The sequence below is a fragment of the Geospiza fortis genome, unplaced genomic scaffold (assembly GCF_000277835.1).
Source record: "Geospiza fortis unplaced genomic scaffold, GeoFor_1.0 scaffold445, whole genome shotgun sequence".
Taxonomy (NCBI): Eukaryota; Metazoa; Chordata; class Aves; order Passeriformes; family Thraupidae; genus Geospiza; species Geospiza fortis.
Genome location: NW_005054753.1, coordinates 44,830 through 70,530, shown reverse-complemented (window position 1 = coordinate 70,530; position 25,701 = coordinate 44,830). Strand labels below are relative to the sequence as shown.

General features: G+C 37.9%; 2 protein-coding genes across 4 annotated transcripts in view; both read left to right on the top strand.

Moving 5' to 3' along the window:
• Window positions 1-24,798, top strand: part of LOC102042666 (chromodomain-helicase-DNA-binding protein 1-like) — a 49,148-nt gene extending 24,350 nt beyond the window's left edge. For 2 of the 3 annotated variants that reach the window (XM_014311352.2, XM_031065388.1), the window contains 19 exons: window positions 969-1,118; window positions 1,797-1,945; window positions 2,222-2,318; window positions 2,400-2,495; window positions 5,681-5,857; window positions 6,060-6,220; window positions 7,820-7,861; window positions 8,457-8,587; window positions 9,025-9,163; window positions 9,875-10,025; window positions 13,409-13,531; window positions 13,895-14,023; window positions 16,388-16,636; window positions 17,052-17,192; window positions 19,268-19,446; window positions 21,556-21,652; window positions 21,864-21,918; window positions 22,912-23,119; window positions 23,294-24,798. In XM_014311352.2, the coding sequence (XP_014166827.2) occupies window positions 969-1,118; window positions 1,797-1,945; window positions 2,222-2,318; window positions 2,400-2,495; window positions 5,681-5,857; window positions 6,060-6,220; window positions 7,820-7,861; window positions 8,457-8,587; window positions 9,025-9,163; window positions 9,875-10,025; window positions 13,409-13,531; window positions 13,895-14,023; window positions 16,388-16,636; window positions 17,052-17,192; window positions 19,268-19,446; window positions 21,556-21,652; window positions 21,864-21,918; window positions 22,912-23,119; window positions 23,294-23,657 (2,838 nt within the window). In that variant the 3' untranslated portion in view covers window positions 23,658-24,798. The remainder of the gene's footprint in view (window positions 1-968; window positions 1,119-1,796; window positions 1,946-2,221; window positions 2,319-2,399; window positions 2,496-5,680; window positions 5,858-6,059; window positions 6,221-7,819; window positions 7,862-8,456; window positions 8,588-9,024; window positions 9,164-9,874; window positions 10,026-13,408; window positions 13,532-13,894; window positions 14,024-16,387; window positions 16,637-17,051; window positions 17,193-19,267; window positions 19,447-21,555; window positions 21,653-21,863; window positions 21,919-22,911; window positions 23,120-23,293) is intronic. The other variant, XM_031065387.1, reaches the window with a different exon arrangement.
• On the top strand, window positions 10,551-11,450 carry LOC115949085. Its single transcript, XM_031065389.1, has one exon. The coding sequence runs from the start codon at window positions 10,724-10,726 to the stop codon at window positions 11,384-11,386; it is 663 nt and encodes a 220-aa protein (XP_030921249.1). The 5' UTR covers window positions 10,551-10,723; the 3' UTR covers window positions 11,387-11,450.
• Window positions 24,799-25,701: the final 903 nt, after the last annotated feature.

The following is a 25,701-nucleotide window of genomic DNA, read 5'->3' as shown; positions in this document are numbered from 1 at the left end:
CCAAGTGCCAGATCCTGTACCTGGGATAGAGTCATGCTGGGCACAAGTATAGATTGGGAGAGAAGAGTGTGAAAAGCAGCCCTACAGAAAGGGATCTGGGGGTGCTCGTCAGCAGCAGGCTCAGTATAAGTCAGCAGTGAACCCTGGCAGCCAAGAGAGCAAACTCCATCCTGGGGGGCATCAAACACAGTAGAACCAGTTGGTCAAAAGAGGCGATGATCCTGCTGTATTCACTGCTGATGTGGCCTCACCTTGAGTACTATGTGCAGTTGTGGGCCCCACAACTTAAGAAGGATGTGAAAGTCCTTGAATGTATTCAGAGAAGGGCAACGAAGCTGGTGAAAGGGCTGGAAGGCATGTCCTGTGAGGAGTGGCTGAGGACTCTGGGTTTGTCTAGTTTGAATAAAGGAGGCTGCAGGGTGACTTCATGGCGCTCTACAGCTTCCTGGGGAGGGGAAGTGGAGAGGGAGGTGCTGAGCTCTTCTCCCTAAGATCCAGTGACAGGACGCATGGGAATGGTTCAAAGCTGAGGCAGGGGAGGTTCAGAGTTGACAGTAGGAAGCATTTCTTTACTGAGAGGGTGGTCAGACAATGGAACAGGCTTCCTAGAGAGGTGGTTGATGCCCCAAGCCTGTCAGTGTTCAAGAGGCATTTGGAAAATGCCCTTAATAACATGCTTTAACTTTTAGTCAGCCCTGAAGTGGTCAGGCAGTTGGGACTGGATCGTGGTTGTCAGTCTCTTCCAACCAAAATAGTCTAGTCTATTCTATTCAAATAGCAATCCACTGGCTCTAGACATGGCAAACAACTTCTTGTATTAGAAGTCTAACAAATGTTTATGATATACTTAAAGAAATATATGAGTTCATAGTCTGCTCCACAGAGCATATAAAGAAGTGTCATATTGGTTCTTTAAAGGAATATTATAGCTAATATATATAAAGCTATTTTTTCTTTTATAATTTCAGGACTTTTGCTTTTTGCTGTCTACCAGAGCTGGAGGATTAGGTATAAACTTAGCATCTGCTGACACTGTAGTTATATTTGATTCTGATTGGAATCCACAGAATGATCTGCAGGCACAGGCTAGAGCTCATAGGATTGGACAGAAGAAACAGGTACATGCGCTTCTCTTTTAGGTACCAAACCTGAAGGAAGAATGCATTATGTTAGCCATAAGCTGTCTGTCTGGCCCATCACAGTCCTCATGTATTTTGAGAATAACTAATACTTGCTAAAAATATCTAAAAATGTTAATATTAATGATTTGCCTTTTAAATATTTTTTTAAATCTCCCTATACAGAGAGATAGCACAGCAGCTGTAGTATATGGATGGGTAGGAGAAGTTGCGGACTTGTCCCATGTTCATTGGCATTGTATCATTCTAGAAAGTAACTGCTATACTTAAAGCACATCCATTTTGCTTTGTTCAATACTTTGTACTTCTCTTTGGGTTTCTTGCAGAATACTTCAATTAGTAATCAGACATAACACATTTCCTTGTGGCCATGCTTCTGCTCAATCATAGAAACTTAGAGGAGAGGTCTAAGAAATTTTTTCAAATATAATTTCTATAGAGACTGTGATAACATGATTGACTGGTTTCATATATGCAATACTAGTTCAATAAGATTTAGATTTGTAATCATGTCTAATATTTCTCCCTGTTGTTGCTCAAGGGTTTTTTGTTAACTTCATCTGTGTATTTTTTCATGGGTAATTTGGGAACAGGCAAATAAAACCTTTTTTGTAATATACTGTTACATCTTGCATGCAATCTTCAACATATACATAGGTTAATATTTATCGGCTAGTCACAAAAGCATCAGTAGAAGAAGATATTCTTGAAAGAGCCAAGAAAAAGATGGTGTTAGATCACTTAGTAATTCAGAGAATGGACACTACAGGGAAAACTGTACTACATACAGGCTCTACTCCCTCCAGGTATATTTGTTTATTCTTTCATATTACCTTATGCTTAAGTATACTTGACTATTTGAGTAAAAATTCAAGTCATTTCACTTGGTTAATAAAAGGCAAAAATTATGTGGTAAGGAGTTATGTAAGTAAAGACTGCAAAGTATATTGTCCATGTCATTTTTTTTTTTACATAATAAAACTAGTTTTTATTTAAGACAAAAGGAAATTTGACTCATGATTATAGTAAATTGAAACTGTTCACTACGATAAAGTGTTTATGTGAAACTTTCTGTATTTCAGCTCAACACCTTTTAATAAGGAAGAGTTATCAGCAATTTTGAAGTTCGGTGCTGAGGAACTTTTTAAAGAACCTGAAGGGGAAGAAGAGGAGCCTCAGGTAAATGGAACAGTGCATCTACACTTGGTGGACAGAGAAACATATGAATTGTTTTGTTGTAAAGAGAAACTTCTGTTTCAGGAAATGGATATAGATGAAATCCTGAAGAGGGCTGAAACTCGAGAAAATGAACCAGGTCCACTGACTGTAGGAGATGAGTTGCTTTCACAGTTCAAGGTATTGCTCTGTTCCCTCCCTCTTTCCTTAATTATACTTTCTTTTATTAATGCTATTTTTTGTTCTTCTTTACCTATTTATCGTTCCTTCATTCTTACATCATTCACACATCATGTGATGGGTGAGCAACTGGCTCATGGGTTGGGCAAAAAGGGTTATAGTGAATGGGGTGACATCAGACTGGCAACCTGTCACTAGTGGGGTTCTACAGGGCTCCATCTTAGGCCCTGTGCTCTTCAACATCTTCATAAATGACTTGAATACAGGACTTGAAGGGATACAAAGTAAATTTGCAGATGATACAAAATTGGGAGGAGATGTTGACCCCCTCAAAGGCAGAGAGGCCCTGCAGAGAGACCTCAAGAAATTAGAGAAATGGGCAATCACCAACCATATGAAGTTTAACAAGGGCAAGTGCCAGATTCTGCACTTGGGATGGAGCAACCCTGGCTGTATGGACAGACTGAGGAATGAGAGGCTGGAAAGCAGTGCCATGGAAAGGGACCTAGGTGTCCTGGTTGACAGGAAGGTGAATATGAGTCAGCAGTGCCCTGGCAGCCAGGAGGGCCAACTGTGTCCTGGGGGGAATCAGGCCCAGCATCGCCAGCCTGGCAAGGGAGGTGATTTTCCCGCTTTGCTCTGCACTGCTGCGGCCTCACCTTGAGTATTGTGTGCAATTTTGGGTGCCACAATATAAAAAAGACATTAAGCTATTAGAGAGCATCCAAAGGAGGGCCACAAGAATGGTGAAGGGCCTTGAGGGGAAACCTTATGAGGAGCGACTGATGTCACTTGGCTTGTTCTGCCTGGAAAAGAGGACACTGAGGGGAGACCCCATTGAAGTGTTCAACATCCTCACAAAGGGACATGGAGGGGCGGGCACTGATCTTTTCTCCCTGGTGACCGGTGACCAGTGACAGGACTTGAGGAAACAGCATGGAGCTAAGTCAGAGGAGGTTTAGGTTGGGTATAAGAAAAAGGTTCTTCGCCCAAAGGGTGGTTGGGCACTGGAACAGGCTCCCCAGGGAAGTGGTCACAGCACCATGCCTGTCTGAGTTCAAATGTTTGGACAATGCTCTCAGGCATATGGTGTGACTCTTGGGGGTGTCCTGTGCAGAGCCAGGAGTTGGACTTTGGTCCCTGTGGGTCTCTTCTAACTCAGCATATTTTGTGATTCTGTGAAATATGTGAAACACTAAGTTAGCTCTTTGGTATGCAATGTCTATTCACCTATACAGGTGTTGTGGTTTGACACTGGCTCAATGCCAGGCACCCACAAGTGTTGCTCGCTCACCCTTCTCTGCCACAGCTGGGTAGAGGAGAGAAAAAAAAATTAACGAAGTGTTCATGAGTTGAGATAAGAACCAGGAGAAAACACTTCAAGGGCAAAACAGGCTCAACTTAAGGTTGCAAAGTGAATTTATTACTAACAGAATCAGAGGAGGATAATGAGAAGTAAAATAAGCCCTTAAAACACCTTTTTCCCCTCAGCCCCTTCCTCCTTCCCACTGATAGCGCAGAGAGACAGGGCATGGGGGGTTTGGTCAGTTCATCACCTGAAGTTTTCTTCCGCTGCTCTGGGAGAGGAGTCCTTCCCTGTGAGACTATGGGGTCCCTCCCACGGGAGACAGTTCTCCGTGACCTTCTCTGGCATGGGTCCACTCTCACGAGCAGCAGTTCTACCACACCTGCTGCAACGTGAATTCCCCCCACGGGCACGCAGTCCTCCCAAAACTGCCACAACGTGAGTCAATCTTCCACAGCGTGCAGTCCTCCAAGGACAGGCTGCTCCAGCCTGGAAGCAGGGGCCCTCTCTCTCCACTGGGTCACAGTCTCCTCCAGGCATCTACCCATTCCAGCGTGAGCACTTCCCCCACAGGCTGTGGGTGGATCTCTGCATCCCCTGTGGACCCATGGGCTGCAGGGGGACAGCCTGCTTCACCATGGTCATCACCACAGCCTGCAGAGGGATCTCGGCTCTGGCGCCTGGAGCACCTCCTCCCCCTCCTTCTCCACTGACTTTGGTGTCACCATGTTGTTTTTCCTCACATGTTCTCACCTCCTCCTCTTCTCTGACTAGATGGAAAAACTGTGTGCCCTTTGTTTTGATTTTCATCTTAAATATGTTATCACAGAGGTGTTACCAACCTTTCTAATTGGCCCAACTTTGGCCAGCAGCATGTACATCTTCAGAGCCATCAGGGATTGACTCTGCCAGACATGGTGGAAGCTTCCAGCAGCTTCTCACAGAAGCCACCTCTGAGGCCCCCTCCCCCCCAAAAAAAACACTCCAGGCTGTGCAAAACCAATACAACAGGGTAATTACTTCCAGTGCAAGCATGTAAAATACATATTTTGCTAACAAAATAAGAAAGATATTTACAAATACATTAGTCCTTGTTTTAATTGTTAGCATACTGGGGAGAGCTGTTTTTAATTTAATGTTTTATGCTGTTAAGCACCTGTAGTACTTCTGAAAACAAAGAATGAAATTTGGATTTCTTAGCTAATGACTTTTAGAAACTTCTTTCAGCCCCCATGTAAACATAAATGCCAGATATGCTTAACTGGATGATACTTATAATATTGAGTGAGTCCAATTGTGGATGGTGATCTATTTTTGTTGGTTGGGGCATTTTTCCTTTGCCTTTGTGGGTCTTTTTGTTGTTTAAGTTTGGTGTGGTTTTGTTTGTTTGTTTTTTTTTAATCAAGGCTGGACTTCTTTAGATCAGTAGAGTAGTAAATAAATTTTATGCTCATCATTCATCTGCAATATACTGTGATTTCTACAGTTTATTAATGTTTAGTTAGTTCTACATTATTAAACATTCATATTAACTCTGACATATAGTTAGACTTGCTCTCTGTTTTGAAGGAATTTAAACAACAATCACAGCTATCAACTATGCATTTTATAGTGGTTTTATAGTTTTCAACTTGTAAAAGAAGAAAAATATTCTTATCTTTATATTCAGCCATGTATGCAGTGTGTGTTTCATTTCTGAAAATATTTTCATTAGAGACAGTCCTTCATGAAGCATTTTATATGTGTACATTTTGTGTATATACAAATAAAAAAAATGTGTCATTCTGAACTAAGTTTTCCTAATATATTAATTACTGGCTCTTTGTATAAGTAAAGGATGTATTAATTTGGTGAAAATACTTATCTTCCAATATCTAAGGTGGCTAACTTTTCAAATATGGATGAAGATGACATTGAGTTTAAACCAGAACAAAATTTAAGAAACTGGGAAGAAATCATTCCAGAAGTCCAGCGGCGACGAATAGAAGAGGAAGAAAGACAAAAAGAACTTGAAGAAATATATATGCTGCCAAGGATGAGAAACTGTGCAAAACAGGTATCTGGGTTTCTACTGACTAACTGATTTTGTTGTTGTTATTATTTGGGTTTTCTATTGCAGTTGTTTTGGCTTGTACTTTTGGGTTGGGTGGTTTTCATTTGTGGCACCCACACACACACCCCCCTCATTTTTGACAGGCTAGATAACATAATAAAATGTTATGTCATGTAGCTTTGAACTACTTAATCTGAAATTCCAGATCAGCTTTAATGGAAGTGAAGGGAAACACAGTAGGAGGAGAAGATATTCTGGATCTGATAGTGACTCAGTCTCAGAAAGAAAACGACCAAAAAAACGTGGAAGACCGCGAACTATTCCTCGAGAAAATATTAAAGGATTTAGTGATGCAGAGATTAGGCGGTAAGATGTGGGGGGACATGCATGTTTAAAGGGACAAAACTTTTTTTTTGTCATTTTAGAGTTTGAAAATATGGAAACGAGTCTATTTTGCATTTATTTAGTTTAATTTTTTGATTCTAGGCATTTAAGTCTTTACTCTTGAGTAGTTTGGGGTGCTGATGTAAGAAACTGTTATGTGCAGAATTTGAACCTATTTTGGTGAGGAATAGCTTGAGTTAAAAAATGTTATACAAAAAGGTTCAGCGAGTTTTGTTTTTTTAAATTTCTTGTCATTGTATTTGTGTTAATGTTATATGATGCATTTTAAAACTAAAAGAAAAATATTTTGATATGTTGTTGTGGTTTAACCGCAGTAGGCAGCTAAGCACCACACAGCTGCTTGCTCAGTCTCCTCCAGAGGGACTGGGGAGAGAATCAGAAGGGTAAAAATGAGAAAACTTGTAGTTTGAGATAAAGACAGTTTAATGGGGAAAGCAAAAGCCACATGCACAAGAAAAACAAAACAAAGAATTAATTTACCACTTCCCAATAGCAAGCATTTACCCATTTCCTGGAAAACAGGGCTTCACCATGTGTAACAGTTACTTGGGAAGACAGATACCATAACACCAAACATTTCCTCTCCCTCCTTCTACACAGTTTTTATTGCCAAGCATGACACCATATGGTCTGGAATAACCCTTTTGTCAGTTGGGGTCAGCTGTCCCAGCTGTGTCCCCTCTCAACTTCTTGTGCACCCCCAGCCTACTCACTGGTGGGGTGGTATGAGAAACAGCAAAGGCATTGATGCTGTGAAAACACTGTTAAGCAAGAGCTGAAACATTAGCATGTTATCAACAATGCTTTGGTCACAAATCTAAAACATACTAGCAGATATGGTGCTCTGAACAAAATTAACTTTATCTCAGCAAAACCCAGTACATAAGTGAATCTGTGCAGCTGGTCCCACAATATTTGATGCTAAAAGTACTTTGGGAGAAGGAGTAGAAATTGTTTTGCTTTACTTTGGTTTGTGAAATGCTACTTTGCTTCTGTAATTTAATTATTCATTTTTCTCTAAAATACTGTACAGCTTATAAAGTATTTTTGATTATATAAATAACCTTTAAGAGCCTTGTTTCCTTTTCATTTTATCTAATATATAATGGTTTGCTGCTTTTGTCGGGGATATTCTTATGCTTGCATTCCTTTATCTTTCATGTTATGTTTTCCTAAGTCTTAAAATTGCCGCTAGCTTCTCTTTATTATGAGAGACCTAACATAATATCTGAATTCTCAATTTACTATAAATCCACATTTGATTTTTATGATTAGACACATCACATTGCTGAATTCTTTGTTATGTGAAACTAATTAGTAAAGTAACTTTTGAAAGAAATTGTATCTTCTGTTGTTTTATTTATATAATTTATTAAAACAAATAGAACTCTGGTTTTAAATGTGGGTTGTCTTCATATAGTAAGCCATCCTAGTCTCTCTAGTTCTTATTTTCTTTGCATTGTCCACATAGCCTTGTACTAAGACTTTACACGTACATTTTTAAAACCAATGTAGTTAGGCATACGTTTTTTTAACTGCAAAATTATTTTCTGTTATTAGGTTTATAAAGAGTTACAAGAAATTTGGTGGCCCACTTGAAAGGTAAACTAATTTGATTATATTTGTATAGCAACTTGGTACCTTGTTTCCATTAAAATTAAACAATACACCAAGAAACCTTAGGTTAAAGAGAAAATAGTGTGCCTAATCTTTTGCCTGTACTATGACATGAATTTAATTTTTTTTTCCTTTCATCATATATGGTATGTATATAGACAGCCAGTTTGACAAATCTTTACATTTTGCAAGACTGCTTGCTTTTTCTTTATACTTAACCTACTATTCTGTTAATTCTGCATTAGTGACAGTCATTCAGGTTTTTTTGTTTGATAAGTGAATAAAACCATAGACTTAATTATAGTTCCTTTTCTATTTAAAAGAATGTGTTGAAATGTAACTCAAAACTGCATCGATAGGATCCTTTATATTTCCTGTTGTATAGTCCATTATGTGAAATACCCTTTTTTATAGTTTCTGTATTTTCTTTAGCTGCTTTTAACTGCATGCATTAAAATTTTACACAGCAAGTGTGGATGAATGATAACTTACAGGATCACTTTTCTAGTTTCAAAATCTGAAGGAGTCATTCATAATACTAAAGTTTTAGAGCTGTAAAAACATATTTGTTTTCTTCCAGGTTAGATGCTATAGCTAGAGATGCTGAGCTAGTTGATAAATCTGAGATAGACCTTAGACGTCTGGGAGAACTTGTACATAATGGATGCATTAAGGCTTTAAAGGACAATTCCTGTGGCCAAGAAAGAGCAGGTAAAGTGTGTTTGGGGGTGGGGGAGAGGAATAAAAAGTGTCAAAGAAATATGAACGATTCTTGCACTCTGATTATAACAAAACAATAGTGTTAGGGGAAAACATTAACAAAATGTTAACATGCTAGGTGATTTAGAAAAAAGGATTTTAGTAAGAAGACTTTTTGGTTTTGTTTTTCTTCCCCCTTTCCCTGAGTGAGTTGTCATAGTAGAATGCAATATGGTTTTGCTTTACCGTGAAATTTAAAATTAATCTGCTAGTATTAACTGGAAGACCTTGAGGTTCTGGAGTTTAATTAAAGCATTTGGTTAAGAAAAATTCATTTCCTATAATTGAATGTCTACTGCTATAGCATCAAACTTTTTTTTTTCTCTATGTTTGTCTATAAGATACACATAAAAGCTAAATATTTTAATAATTTGTTCCTTTATTTTAAGGAGGTAGATTTGGGAAAGTTAAAGGCCCAACATTCCGAATATCAGGAGTGCAGGTGAATGCAAAGTTAGTTATTTCTCATGAAGAAGAGTTGGCACCATTGCACATATCCATTCCTGCAGATCCAGAAGAAAGGAAAAGGTATATTTTTTTCTTCCTAAAGGAACCCATAATGTAGAAAGTTATTCAAGGCTTTTATGAATATATTTAAGCAATCCAGACTGAGTACACTGGGACACCCATGCCACTCCATTACCTCTAAGAACTGGCAGCAGAAATCTGCTCCACATTCTTTCTTTATTCTTTCTTCCCTCTCCTTAGAAGCCAGTATTTGCTTTGACTTCTGAACTGTATTCATTGGGGACTGGGTTCAGTTATTCTTAATTATTCCAGGCTAGAAATCAGACTTGTTGAGGAACTGCTTTGTGTCACCTCTGCCTGAGAGAATGCAATATTTGTCAAAATGGAGCAGATGGTAATTGTTAGTAGTTGTTTAGACCTATGAACTTTTTAGCTCACTACCTTGTGTATCATAGTCCCTAGACTATCTGCTTATTCAGTTAGTAGTTACACTTGAGTAATATTCTAAGCTTATCTTCATGGCTAGCCAGTTCTGACTCAGTCCATGGCCACAGATAGATGACTGTTTTTCATATCTTAATCTTGACCTCCTTTAAAACATGTTTTGGTACTGATTTGAATAAATAGTTTATAGAAATTGTAGGAAAGCCTGATAGTTATGTGGATTACTTACTAAATATATCAGGATCTCAGTGATATGTGGCATGTTCTTCTATCCCTTACTAAGTTTGAAAAGTTTGCTTATGTATATTTCTAATTTATTTCTACTAGATATGTCATCCCATGCCACACCAAGGCAGCTCATTTTGATATAGACTGGGGTAAGGAAGATGATTCCAATCTGTTAATAGGTATCTACGAATATGGCTATGGCAGCTGGGAAATGATAAAAATGGATCCTGATCTCAGTTTGACACAAAAGGTATGTCATCTGCAAAATTTCATCAAGGAGTTTTTTGGTTTAGGTAATAATGTTAATAAGAACAGTTACTGAAAGAGTTTATTTTATGATAACTGAAATTGCCCAGAAGTTAGGTCAGTTGTACTTCTTTGTATCCTTTTGGTAAATTATTAGATTTTAAGATTTTGTGTATTCAGTTGAAGTATACCTTCTTAGAGTCTGCTATGTTTCTGTATTTCTTTGTGTCTCTATCACTTGAATTCTCTCTTCCATCTTTTGCTTCCCTAGTTTAAATACTCTAGTTGTGTTAATTTGAATTAATTACAGACTTTTGGAAGAAGGAGCAGGCAAATCAGGAAGAGTACAAGGATGTTGTTAGATCATGTAGAGAGAAAATTAGAAAGGCAAAAGCTCAGCTAGAATTCAACCTGGCCACTGCCGTGAAAGATAATAAAAAATGTTTTTACAAACACATTAACAACAAAAGGAGGGCCAGGGAGAATCTTCATTCCTTATTGGATGCAGGGGAAAACATTGTCACCAAGGATGAGGAAAAGGCAAAGGTGCCTTCTTTGCCTCAGTCTTACAGTAAGACCAGTTATCCTCAGAACAACTGACCCCCTGAGCTGATAGACAAGGATGAGGAGCAGAATAGCTCCCCTGTAATCCAGGAGGAGGTAGTTAGTGAGCTGCTGAGCCACTTAGACACTCACAAGTCTATGGGGCCAGATGGGATTCATCCAAGGGTACTGAGGGAGCTGGCAGAAGAGCTCAGTAAGATGCTCTTCATTATTTGTCATCAGTTCTGGCTAACTAGGGAGGTTCCAGACGACTGGAGGTTAACCAATGTGATGCTCATCTACAAGAAAGGCTGGAAGGAGCATCCGGGGAAGTACAGGCCTGTCAGCCTGACCTCAGTATCCAGCAAGGTTATGGAGCAGATCATCTTGAGTGTGATCACATGGCACATACTGGACAACCAAGGAATCAGGCCCAGCCACCATGGGTTTAGGAAATGTAGGTCCTGCCTAACCTTCCTGATCTACTTTTATGACAAGGCGAACTGCCTAGTGGATGAGGAAAAGGCTGTGGATGTGTCTGCTTGGACTTCAGCAAAGCCTTTGATACTGTCTCCCACAGCATTCTTCTGGAAAAGCTGTCAACCCACAGCTTGGACAGGTTCAGTCCTTGATGGGTTAAGAACTGGCTGGATGGCCGGGCCCAAGGACCAGTATTGGGCCCAGTCCTGTTTAATATCTTTATTGATGATCTGGATTGAGGGCACCCTCAGTAAGTTTGCAGATGACACTAAGTTGGGTGGAAGTGTTAATCTGCTGGAGGGTAGGAAGGCTCTGCAGAAGAATTTGAACAGGCTGGATTGATGGGCCAAGACCAATGGTATTCAGTTCAACAAGGCCAAGTGCTGGGTCCTGCACTTTGATCACAACAACCCCCTGCAGCGCTACAGGCTTGGGGAAGAGTGGCTGGAAAGCTGTTTGGCAGAAAAGGCCCTGGGGCTGCTGGTCGTCAGCCAGCTGAACATGAGCCAGCGTGTGCCCAGGTGGCCAAGAAGGCCAATGGCATCCTGGCTTGTATCAGAAATAGTGCGGGAAGCAGGACCAGGGCAGTAATTGTCCCCCTGTACTCTACACTGGTGAGGCCATACCTCAAATCCTGTGTTCAGTTTTGGGCCGCTCACTTCAAGACAGATATTGAAGTGCTGGAGTGAGTCCAGAGAAGGACAATGTAGCTGTTGAAGGGTCTAGAGAGTAAGTCATATGAGGATTGGCTGAGGGAACTGGGGTTGTTAAACCTGGAGAAAAGGAGACTCAGGGCAGACCTTATCACTCTCTACAACTACCTGAAAGGAGTTTGTAACACAGTGAGGGTTGGCCTCTTTTCCCAGGCAACTTGTGACAGGACAAGAGGAAATGGCCTCAAGCTGTGCCAGGGGAGATTATAGTTGGACATGAGGAGAAATTTCTTCATGGAAAGGTGTAGCAGTCTCCACAGACCTAGGGAAAGCGCCGTGGAGAATTGAATGAGAGAATGAGACAGCAATTTTACTTCCTGACTCCCTTGACCCCCCACCCTAGAGCATATCCCTGTAACCCTATAGGCTAGGACTTTAACCCTTACCATTGGTCCAAATTGAATCCTTCTAAATCCTATAAAAAGGGCATATTTTAGCCCACTCCTTAGAATGAGAGCTGACTCGGGATCTTCGCACACCTCTTCAATAAAGACATCTCTGCGAAAAGCCGTATCACCCATTCTCCTCTCTCTTCGTCTGCTGAAGCCTTAGCCAGGGCTGACCACTGCCTAGCAAGCAAGCTGAAATCCTGAGCTTGAAATCACTATAAGAGCTGATAACTACCCTTGCTTGCTAGCGGGCAGCCCTGCGTCCTGGCCTGAGCTAAGCCTGGTAACTCGGGCTCCTTGTCCCCCTGGGGATAAGGCTCCTGATATTAATAAAGGCCATACCAGAGGCTTTATTAATAGAAAGGGTTGTTAAACATTTGAATGGACTGCCCAGGGAGGTGTTGGAGTCACCATACCCGGAGGTGTTCAAGAAACGACTGGATGTGACACTTATTGCCATGGTCTAGTTGACAAGGTGATGATTGGTCAAAGGTTAGACTCAATGATCTCAGAGGTCTTTTCCAACCTAAGTAATTTATGAATTCTGTAATTTTATTCTTGATCTTTTGGAGGGAAGTTGGTTTGGGGATTTTGGTTTGGTTTCCCTATCACTGTTTTCTTTGCTTGAAAGTGACTTTCATTTGCAACATGAGAATTGCTGTATTTGTCAGATTAGAAGTAGTCCAATGGCTGCTTAGAAGTAGTGAGAAATACTTAGGGAAATACTGGAGTGAAGCAAACACAGTGGTACTGCCAACCTGTAGCTTTGGGATTTGAGGAGCCAGGGTTGTATAGAAATCTGTTTAATGATATTCTGCCCCTGCCTTCCATTAATTGCTTGTTTTATGAAACCACTCTTTCTTTTTTTTTTTTGGCTTCTGCATATCCTGTGGTAATGAGTTAATGCATTTAGAAGCACATGGCAGAACTAGGAGATCTGTGGATGACAGTGGTACAGGAACTCTGAATTTTTTAGATGAACTATGAGGGTGGAAACATAAATCTGAGGCTAGTTTCTTGAGCTGACTGTAAATTTTGTGAGAATATTTTCAAGACTACATTAGTTGTGTGTTTGAGGAACAATAAAATGTTTAAGTTGTCCATTGCTTGAGGCTGCCTGCATATTGGTCAGGTATAGTTGGAGTTGATTGGTTTTTTGCTTATTTTTTAATTCAGCTTTTTCTGTTCCCAGTGCTTCACACTAGCAGCTTCCTAATCTGATAATGTGTACTTGTAGTTGATGCTACCATTGCTCTCCTCAGATTTTACCTGATGACCCAGATAAGAAACCACAGGCAAAGCAGTTGCAGACCCGTGCAGATTACCTCATTAAATTACTGAATAAAGACCTTGCAAGAAAAGAAGTGCAAAGACTTACTGGTGCAGTAAGTTAAGCTTAATATTCAGTAGCAAGATAACATAATATACCTATGGGAATGTCAGCAGATACTTGTTTTATTCTTAGTTCCACTCTTCTTTGTGTCATTTTTCTCTGTATTGGTAATTGTATTAGATGAGACTAATTCAAGGAATGTATTGCAAGTTTAATATTGTTTTTTTCTCCCTTATTTGTAAATATTCTTTACTGTTGCATTAGGCTTGGCCTCCAATCCTGAGAAAAGTGGTGGTCATTAGTGGCAATAAATAAATTGAATGCTTTCTTTAACATGAAAACCAAAATCTTTTTCTGCAACTGTGATGCAGACACTTGTCAGTTTGACATAATAAAGGTGCTAATTTACATTCAGGGCAATTCAAAGAGGAAGAAAGCAAGAAGTAAGAAGAATAGAGCAACAAAGACTGCAAAAATTAAAGAAGAAATAAAAAGTGACTCATCACCACCCTCAGAAAAATCTGATGATGATGAGTATAATGAGGTAAATATCATTCGTATAAAGACTTGAGCATTTTATCTTCTCGAAATGCAATTTTATTTAAAAATTGAAATATAAAACTAATGTTTCTGACTAATCCATTTTTACTACTGATTATGATTCTTCACGTAGCAACTTTTGTTCAGGCTCAGGAAAAAAAATCAAGATTGTTTAGAAAGTACAGCATAAATAAACAGTGTTTTGAGACATGCAAGTGAATGCTTCTGTGTATGTCAGGGCTTTCATTATCACAGAATGGGTTAGGTTGGAAGGGACCACTGGAGGTCATCTAGTCCAACCTCCATGCTCAAGCCAGGTCCCCTAGAGTATGTTACTCGGGATTGTGTCCAGAAAGTTCTTGAATATCTCCAGAGAAGGAGACTCCACACCCTCTCTGGATAATCTGTTCCATTGCTCAGTCACCTGCACAGTAAAGTTCTTCCTCATGTTCAGGTGGAACTTCCTGTGTTCCAGTTTCTGCCCATTGCCTCTTGTCCTATTGCTTGGCACCACCGAGAAGAGCCTGACTCCATCCTCTGACACCCTCCCTTCAGATAAGTGGATACTGATAAGGTCCCCTCTCAGATATCTCCCCTCCAGGCTGAAGAGACCCAGCTCCTTCAGTTTTTTTTCATAAGTGCGATGCTCCAGTCCCCTAATAATCTTTGTAGCCTTCTGCTGGATTCCCTTCAGGAGTTCCATGTTTCTCTCATACTGAGGAGCCCAAAACTGGACACAGCATTCCAGATGTGCCTCACTAGGGCTCAATAGAGGGGCAGGATCATCTCCCTTGACCTGCTGGCAATGCTCTTCCCAATGAACCCCAGGATACCATTTGCCTTCTTGGCCACAAGGGCACTGCTGGCTCATGGACAGCTTGTTGTCCACCAGGTCCCTGAGGTCCATCTCTGCAGAGCTGCTTTCCAGCAGGTCACTCTCAGCCTGTACCGGTGCCTGAGGTTATTCTTACCCAGATGCAGGACCCTGCATTTGCCTTGTTGAATTTCAGAAGGTTCCCCCCTGCCCATCTCTCCAACCTGTCAAGATCCTTCTGAAGGGCTGCACAGCCCTCTGAGGTATCAGCCACTCCTCCCAGCTTTGTATCATCAGTGAACTTGCTGACGAGGCATCTACCCCTTCATCTAAGTTATTGATGAACAAGTTAAACACTACTGAGCCCAGCATTGAATCTTAAGGGACACCAATAGTGACAGGCCTCCAACTAGACTGCAACTGATCACAACACTCTGAGACCTGCCTTTCAGCCATGTTCTCAATCTGCCTCACTGTCCACTATGGTATGAGGATGTCACAGGAGACTGTTGAAAGCATTGCTGAAGTCCAGATGGGCAATGTCCACTCCTCTCATCTATCCAGCCAGTTGTCCCATTGTAGAAGGCAATCAGGTTGGTTAAGCATAATTTCCCTTTACTGAATCCATGCTGATTACTCCTGATCACTTTGTCATCCATGGGGATAGACATGGCCTCCAGAGTGAGGTGCTCCATCACTTTTCCAGGGATTCAGGTGAAGCTGGGTGGCCTGTAGTTCCCTGGGTCCTCCTTCAAAGATGATTGCAAGTGACCTAGCAGTGATGTTTGCCAGTTCCTTTAGCACATGTGGATGCATCCCATCAGGGCCCATGGACTTGTTGATGTTAAGTTTGACTATTATTCAATAGATATTGTTCTAATAAGCTACTCAACCTTGTTACGTTTTTATTACTTCTGATGTGTTCCTTTAGGACTCTGTTTTTGTTGGTTCATTTATTTATCACACAGCAGAAACCACTACAGAGAAGAAAAAAAACCCCAACAGATTAGGTTTAGGGGCCACGTTGCACCTAATTTTGTGACTTTGAAGGTAGCTGAAAAAACACTAGATTCTTCAAAACATGTCTGAAAAAGCAAAAGTTGGAACTCTGTTCCCTTCTCCTGTCACTGTGACTGTTTAATTCAGGGTCACACAAAAGTTACTGGAACAAAATTACCAGAAGTCTTTTATCATCACCATGCCCCAAAAAATCAGCTCAGTCTTGTGAGGTCTACTTCCTTATTCCTTTTAGCTCTTTTCAGCTTAACCACTTTTTACAGGAGCAGATTTCTTTGGTAATACAAAAGTTAAATGGATTTAATCTCTCACACGCCCATTATCCCTGCCCAATCAATACTTGTTTTGTGTCACATTAAGGAAATGAGTGAGTAGTCCTCATCTTGTTTTGAAACTGCATCCAGCTCCATTTGATAGGTGTTAAACCTAAGTCTAAAGAAATCACACACAGAAAAAAGTATATTTTAATCTGATGGTTGCAAAACCTGTATAGTTAGAAACTCTATTTGATGTGACATATATGCTTGTGTATTTCAGGATGAGATTGTTTCAGTGAAATGTCCACATAAAAAAATAAAAGCAGAAGAAAATGAAGAAAAGCCTGAGCCAGATATTGGTATAAAGATGGAAGCTGTGGAAAAAAGAGAGACAAGAGAAAAAGAAAATAAGAGGCATTTAAAAAGAGAGAAAAAAGAGGATAAGAAAGAGTTTAAAAATATTAAAGAAAAGAGAGAAAGCAAACTAAAAGAATCCACACAGAAAGAAAAAGAAGTAAAGGAAGAAAAGGTAACTAGGTTTATTTTTTCTTATATAGCACTAGAAAAGGCCACCAGGTTTTTGTGAATGATTTTGAGTTGAAAAGATATTTTGGATCAGTCATTTCATTGAAATTTTTTGCATCATATGAAGTTTTATTTTTGCCACTTGTAAGTACAAGGACAGGCAAATGAAATGGGAAATTACCTTTTTAAAGATCTATAGCTTAGTGGGACTGAGAGTGATGCAAGTGATGCAAGAAACTTGTCCATTCTCCTCCATCCCTCCGAGAGAGAAAATAAAAGGTACTATCACTGCATGACAGATTTTTTTTCTTTCTTTTTGTTATTATTGAAGAGAATGCAGTGATTGCCTAATTACAATATAATTTCAGCCCAAAAATAAGGTTTGCTTAATCAGATAAATTTTCATGTTTTCTTCTTAGGCAAATGAACTCAAATCTGAAAATAAAGAAAAAAATAAAAAAGTTTCATTATTGGATATTCCAGTTCATGTTACTGCAACTAGTGAAACAGTTCCAATATCAGAAGAATCTGAAGAACTGGATCAGAGGACATTCGGTGTGGTAAGTCCCTTGTTAATAACTTAGTGTTTACACTTGATATACTAAATGAGCATAATTTCTGATGTTTTTGATTCTGCTATTAGGTATTATAATACACATATCTGTTGCCAGTAAAATCTTAGATCAGTGAAGGCTTATCGATGCTATACTAAATTCAGTTTTGTTTTCAGGTCAGCAGTTTTATTTTATTGCATTTATGCAGTATAGTGAAGAGTATTTGTCTAGTTGTGTGTGCTGTATAGTTTTAAAATACAGACTGTGAAGATCCATCCTCAAGAATAATTCATGGATACTGCTTCTTAAAGGACAGAAATTAATTAATTTTAATGCAGCTGCTGTAGTCTCTGACTTGGCCTTATCAAATACCCCTTTATTCTTTGTAAGCTAACAAGAGAAAGTTGCTCTTAAAGTATTACAGACTTCCTGCATTAGACAGAGGAAGGAACAAATCCTAAAGTCCTTAGAAATATCTTGCTGGAGTAATATCTCTGATACCAAAAGAATTTCAGTTATATCACTACTTTTGTCCACAACAGAAACAACATTGGAAGAACAAAAGGGAGATATGTAACATTTTATAGTTTGATTGGGGACTTTGGAAGGATGCTAAGAATTTACTTTGAGCAGCTGCTTTTCTGCTGTAAAAGTTCTATCATTCTGCTTTCAACAGTTGTCCGTTACTGCTAGACAGGTTTACTGGGTCTACTGTGGTGCTGGCTGTAAGAAGCAAATGATCTTTTCTCATCAGTATGGTACTGACTAGCTTACCTATGTGGGGGTTGTTGTTTTGCATTTTTTTGGTTTTTTTTATTCTAAATGATGTTATAAGTGATTCGTCTATAATTTCCAGGATATCTTGTGAGTGGCTAGGTGACTGAAAATCACACAATTCCCATGTACAATTGCACTTCTCTGTTCACCTCTACACTTAAGCAGTGTATTTTGTAAACTGTCTTTTAAAAAGTTGCTTAAGCTGTGGTTAGTGCAATAGGTAATGTAGCTGCTTAATTACTTAATGGCATGATCTGGTAATGAAACAGCTTCACTGATTTTTGAGTTGTCCCTAGATGTTGACACAGTGATTGTGATGTTCTCCAAAATCCCTCATATTTTTGATTCTGGATATATAGACTTGTCTTCCTTCCTTAGTGGGAGTAATTATAGGTTGGGTTTACATATAGAACATTTTTTTTGTCCAGGCTCTCTGTTCAGGAAGGTATATTTATCATTATGCCATGATCAGATGCAATCTAATTAGCATGTTTATCTTTTCAAATGGAAATTACTGCTGTGGGTTGTTGAGGCTAACTCATTTGACTTCTTGTCTATCTTGTGACAGGTAAAATATGCATTTCATCTACCTTGCCATTGTGATTGAATGGTATTTCCAAGCAAAGGTCTATAATTTAAAACATGCTAACTGATTTATCTGTATTTACTATTAACATGTTTAAATTAGTGTGAAAATTCAAGCATACACATATGAAATATACCTATGAGTACATGTGTTGTCATCACTGTTACTAATTTAGGCACACCTAAAGTATCTTTATCCTAGTATCTGCATAGAACTCAGGCTTAAAAGCTGCACAGAGAAGGAATGCTGATCCTCTGTTGAATGCCAAGTTTAATTGTTGCAGAAAGTATCTACTTAAAATATATTAAACATTCTCATACCTAATCTTGGCACTGAGTTTGTATAGCTTTCAAGGCTCTAAAAAGTAAAATAACTCTTGTCCTATATACTTGTGCTGAAAGTTAAACTCATGATTGTAAAACCTAGTAATTCCTTTCCCTCAGAAAATCTTTTATATTAACTTAGTGCTTTCTTAAGTCTTTAATATGTGTTACATACAATTTAATACTTTCATACATAAGTAAATTTTCAACTGGATTTAAAAAGCTACTTTTCCAAATGAAATTTTATAGTAAAACTAAAAGAGCTGCAAGCAAAGACTTGTTTTTCATTTGCCTTACAACAGTACTGTCTTTGCCTGTGTAAGGGTGAGTCATGTTTTATGATTTTTATATTTTTATTTTTGAATTAATGTATTCCTTTTTAAAAAATTTTACAGTGCAAAGAAAGAATGAGGCCTGTTAAAGCAGCATTGAAACAATTGGATAGACCAGAGAAAGGCCTTTCTGAAAGGGAACAGCTGGAGCATACTAGACAGTGCCTAATCAAAATTGGGGACCACATTACTGAATGTCTAAAGGAGTACGCAAATCCTGAACAAATTAAACAGTGGAGAAAGTAAGTTATTCTGCATGATTTTTCTTGAAAAAGAGAGATCCATAATAGCTTATATTAAGTAGAATAATTTTAAATTATTTCTCATTTATTATTCTCCATTTATTTAATTTTTCTGCTGTATTAAATAAGGGCTTTTGAAAGGATGATTAAAAGTGGTTACAGCTTTTATTGGTTTCACTTTTTTATACTTGCATAGCAATGCATTTTGTCCAGTAGGTGGAGTCCTCTTACTTTTTAAAACCAAATGCAAAGAGAAAATAACTGTATTTAGAGTATATTTCATGTTTAGTGGAAAAGAGTTCTTATCATTAAAGAATCTGCCTTTTTCAACATTGATGTTTGGTTTTGGTTTTTATTCATGCTAAAAACAGGCCATTATAAATGTGTGTGTTGAACTTTGAATGATTTTGAGTTGCAGAATCCTTTATTCTTTTTAAAAATATACTCTAAAATTAAATCATCTTAACTGACTTGATAAAAAACATTTATCATAACATAATCCGAAATGTATTTCAAAATGAAATAGGAGTTTTAAGTGTTCTTATGCATCTGTGAGGTGATAACTTTGGAAAAATTGAGGAAAATGTTGGTTTATAAACTTACTATATATTGTTGTTAAGTTATTAATGCAGTTAGATTTAGTTTTATCATAATGTGCACTTTAATCCTTTATGGTTGCAAATATGGTTGCACTTCCATATACGAAGCTCAGTTGTTTCATTTTCTTGCAGACTGTTAACAGAATATTTCTGCTGTTTGTACTTGCTTTATTTTAAAATATTGGGGTGAACTGAAATACAAAAGCAATATCCATGTCTTAAAGACACTTTGGTAAATGTTATGTTTCTTTAAATGGAAATTCATAGTAGGATCATAGACTCATAGAATTGTTAAGGTTGGAAAAGACCTCTAAGATCGAGTCCAACTGTTAACCCAGCACTATCACTGTGTTCACCACTAAACCATGTCTCCAAGTGACACATCCATACATTTTTTGAACAGTTCCAGGGATGGTGATTCCACCACTTTCCTGAGCAGCCTGTTTCAATGCCTGACTACCCTTTCAGTGAAGAATGAGTATGGTTGAGCTACTATAATATTAATTCATAGTAATGCTACAGTACCATGCATAGATTATTAAAGTATGTGTTTTCTCTCTTTTATAAGACATAGAATTTAGTAAAGGTATTCATGCTATATTTCTTATACAGATGTCATTGGGCACACCATTTGCTGGTTTTGTCTAGTTTTGCAAACCTCTAGGCCAAAACTATAGTATTTAAATCATCACAGTAAAAAAGCAGATAGATGCTTCTTGAGCCTACACACTTGAGATGTTTCTGAACTAAAAACTAGTTAGAATAGTACTATTCTGTAGTCTTTTAAGCATTCCACCTGTAAACTTTGCTAAAAGAATTCTAGACTTTAGGTCTGGTGTCTGCAATCATAGAAGCAAATCTCATCTTTAAGGTTTTGGCTTCTTGAAAACAAAAGTGTTGTTTTGTTCTGCTTTCTTCTTTCATAGCATAGATTAGGATCAAAGATTTTGGCATGCTACTTCCATCCTATTTCAGATTTCTCATTTGGTTTCAAAAGCTTTGACCAGGCTTTGGAATTTCATGGGAAAATCCCATCCCTGATATCTGTAGGAAATTAGGCATGTTGATCAAATTTTTTATACTGCAAGAGATTTAAAGTTCAGAAGAATCTTTACTGAGTAGTAAATACTCCAGTTTTCTGACATATTTCAAATAATCTTTTAGAAGAATTGCACAACAAATTGAAAACTATATTTTTATGCAATTGCCAAATCATTCTATTGACAAAACTGCCATTAATACTATTTTTCATGCAGTTTGCATTCTTCAGTCATTGTGATAAATATTACAAAATGGCAAATTATTAAAGTAATTAATTTCTGAAAAGTTTGAAATACAGCTAAGTAATGTTTGCTGTGCAGCTAGACAATATTCTGTGTAACAGACTTTACAATTAATTCAGTTTACTGAAATACTGTTTAAATAATTTCATTTAAGTCCATGTTCTGTTGTATGACACAATAAAAACTAATATCTGGAAGAATTATAACCTTTCTTTCTTTTTCCTCAGAAACTTGTGGATTTTTGTCTCTAAGTTTACAGAATTTGATGCCAGAAAGCTGCACAAGCTGTATAAACACGCAATCAAAAAACGCCAAGAATCTCAGGTAATACTTTCAGACTCTCTAAATATACAAAAATATATTCTAAGTTTTATAATTGTTATTATAAAGTATCAATTGTTTTCACTCAATACACTTTAAATGTATTTCACTGTTCATAGTAAACTAGTTTGTTTTCTTAGAATATTTTATGAAGAATTCAGATGCAACTTTGGGATTTATCAATGACAGTTTTTGTACTTGTCTCTTTTAACAGCACAGTGACCAGAATATTAGCAACAACATGAATACACATGTAATTAGAAATCCAGGTAAGAAATCTGGAACATATTATTGTGCTGGATATCTTAAATGATGGTATATAAAATGAAATAAACTTAAAACTGTCTCCTAGAACTCCCATACTGATGGATATCATAGGGATAGGCTGACAGCATAACTTCACTAGTTTGGTGATGAAATTCAACTGAGCATGGACTGAATTTGGCACTTAGAGGTTTTAGTAGCAAGTTATTTGGCCATTCTCTTAAAGTAAGTCAATTTTTAAAAACCCACACTTTTTTTATTTAATTTTGAGAAGGGAGAGAGACCAACTCAACACTTGTAAACTTCTTGGAGGCTCTATACCTGTTTGTAGCACTTGTAATGTCACCACATCATAATAAAGATATTCCCTGAAGTTATGGTTAGCAATCAGTTATATGGGATGTCTTTTACTATTGACAATAATACTGTTTTTCTATGCTCCCACAGTTGCCTTCTTGTAATACTTTTTTTAATATCATATTATATAAAACCTAGAGTATGTTATCATGGGTTTAAAATTTATATATAATAATAGTATGGTAATAATGAGTATAATGTATTTTAGGAATACCACTAAAAACCTTTCATTAAGAAGGTGTACCTCTAAAACTAGTGTTCTCACTAGGGCTGTCTCCTTAGAGAGGAACTTCCTACCATTCTGTTTCAAATTGCTCTACTAAAGGCATCTGGTTTCTACTCCCTGCTCAATTAGACCACACTGATCTTCTCCATTCAGTCTGTAAGGTTGAAAAATTTAGTTTCTCAGTCCTACATATCTATATTTCTAGCTTGCTTGCCTTCTATTTCCTTCTGAGGTCTCTCTCAGTTTGCTCACATTACTGCATTTATCTTTCAATCATTTAGATATTGTTTTTGTCAAACTATAATGCCATTTTCACATTGCTTTAAATCTGACAGGTAGAAGAGCTGTTTGAATGGATAAAGAAAATAATTTTTACTGTATGAGGCTTCCTTATAACCTCTACTTTATTAAACAGGTGTTGAAAGACTGAAGGAGAATGCAAACCATGATGACAGTAGCAGGGATAGTTCTTCTGATAGACATTTGTCACAGTACTATGATCATCATAAGGACAAGCATCAGGAAGATGCTTATAATAAAAATGACTCAAGGAAAAGGTCCTATTCAGCCTTCAGCAATGGAAAAGACCACAGAGACTGGGATCACTATAAACAAGACAGCAGGTAAATTGTTCTGTTAAAAATTCCTTTCCTGGTTTTTCAGTATGCTTGTAGTAAACAGCAGTGAATCTTTTCTAAGTAATGCAAAATTGCAAAGACATTTCTCTTATGCAGTTCTGTTGAATTGACATAATTGTAGTCCTTACTATGTGTTCAGTAATAAGTAAATTTTTTCAGATACTATAGTGATGGTAAACGTAGAAAGCTGGATGACCACAGGAGCAGAGATCACAGGTCAAACCAGGAAGGAAGTTTAAAAGACAGTCGACCTCATTCAAATCACCGTTCCCATTCAGACCACAGGATACATTCAGATCACCGTTCCACTTCAGAGTATATCCATCATAAATCTTCCAGAGATTATAGGTACCACTCAGACTGGCAAATAGACCACAGAGCTTCTGGTAGTGGCCCAAGGTCACCATTAGATCAGAGGTCTCCTTATGGGTCAAGATCTCCTATAGGACACAGATCTCCATTTGAACACTCATCAGATCACAAAAGTACACCTGAACATACATGGAGTAGCCGGAAAACATAACAAAGACTGACATTTTCTGGACCATCTTTTAGCCATATACAGTAAACTAACACAGTAATTGCCTTATGTGACTTGAAAGATATGGACTGGATATTGTTAGTCACAGTATTGTTACTTCTTTCCAGGATACAAGGTCTATTATCCCAACAATAGAAAAATATTTTTGTATTTAAAATATCTGCTGCAGTGTGGTGCAAATGTTGGTGGCAGGTGTTTTCTGGGGTTTTTTTTCCCCTCTTTAAGAAATGAAAAATGTTTACTTTTACAGGGACCTCAACACTGCCCCATTCAGACTGAATCTCATAAAACTGGTTTTAGGGTGAACATAGTTTAAATTATGTTTGCAAATGAGATTTTAAACACAGACCTGTGATCATGTTTCAGGGAGAAATGAGGAGGAGTTTTTTTTTTGTTTTCTTAGTAAAGAATTCTCAAGGACATTTGTTCACGTTTCAAAGCTATTTATTTACATTGTATACTGCAGTCACCTTGCCACTTTGCATCACAAGCTTGAATATTTCTGTACCCATAACTGTAAAATAGCCAAGATTTCTCCTGTTTGTGGTCAGCTGTAATAATGCCTTTTTTCAAAATAAAATAAATTGCTGAAAAATATTGCAAACTAATTAAATTAGATTTTTTTTGCTTGCTCTTTTCCCTAACTACTCAGTCTTTCTTGTCACAGAGTCAATATACTAGCACTTTTTAATAAAAATATTTTTATGAAATCACTGTTTAGAATGCAAAAATGGGGATGGGAACCTTTTTATTCCATTTAGTGCCCCTTTTTTATTGGATGCTTCAGATACATGTTTTGGTTTTGTTTTTCTATTAAACTGACAATATTGTGATTTGTTGTAATGAAATGGGAAACATTCAGCTAAACTGTGGTCTGAAAAGTTTTTGAGTACACAGGTTTTAAAGAAGGCATATTCAATATCTGAACACTTTTGAATCCAAATCAGACAAAATTTATTGGAAATTTATTGTTTTCCCTCTTGAAATGGGCAATAATGTCAAATGTGCTATGCAGCCAGTTAATATTTTAGATTTGAATGACTTTCTATTACAAGAATTATTACAATACACACTGTATATAGATAACTTCTGTTTGACAAATTAAATTTAAAATGAAATGTGAGCTCTTGTTTCCTGCTGGTGTTTTTCTGCAGCATACATCTTTCTCATGTAACCATAAAAATATTCAACTCTTAAGTACTAAATGCGCAACATAATTAGGGAAGATAAATGTCTATCCTGGCATCATGTGGTTGGTGCTAATACGTTGTTCCAATTTTTCTTCATCTTGCAATATGTTGATGTTTTGGTTTAAGACAATTTAAGGGGTGGACACTCCAAAATTAGTTACCTCTCCTTTTAGTTTTAACCACTCCCCTTTCACCAATAAGGTGAGATGAATGCAAGATATAAGTGAAAAAATGGCAGTTTACTAAAAAACAAAACAGCAGAAGGCAAAAATAACAATAATAATCACTAGATACAAAGGTGCTGAATCTCGTGGACTCCCCAGGAACAAAGAAAACAAAATGGTGGAGAAACCACTCCCCCAAGATGGTGCCCTCTGTAGACAATGTCGTGGTCTGAGAGTTAAAGGCAGAAATGGTGGACAACAACCTCTCCCAACCACGTGTGAAGAGAGAGAACAAATAGAGAAAAACAGCACAGCAACTGAACCTCCGCGATAGCAAAAACTCCCTCTTCCCCCAAACAACAACTAACAGGGAAAAAGGGCAAAATTTTAAAAAACCCTAGACTCCAAAAAACAGCCAAATGCTCCTCTTATCTCTCTGACGGTGGCAGCTCTGTTGATTAAGGCAGCCAAAAACTGGCAACTGGAACTGGATTTGCAGCTGGAACTCATGGAGGGACTATGCCTTCTCTTCAGCAAAAGCAGCAGGCAGACAGCTAGGATAACTCGGACTCCATATCCTCCTGATTCAACCAGGCACTGCTGGTGGGCTGGGGCAACCATATGGAGCAGGGGCTGTTCTGTTTTTCTTGGCATGGCACCACGACTGGTTGT

Excerpts from the sequence above, each read along its gene's own strand:
- LOC115949085 (XM_031065389.1), top strand. The coding sequence starts at position 10,724 with ATGGGGCCAGATGGGATTCATCCAAGGGTACTGAGGGAGCTGGCAGAA.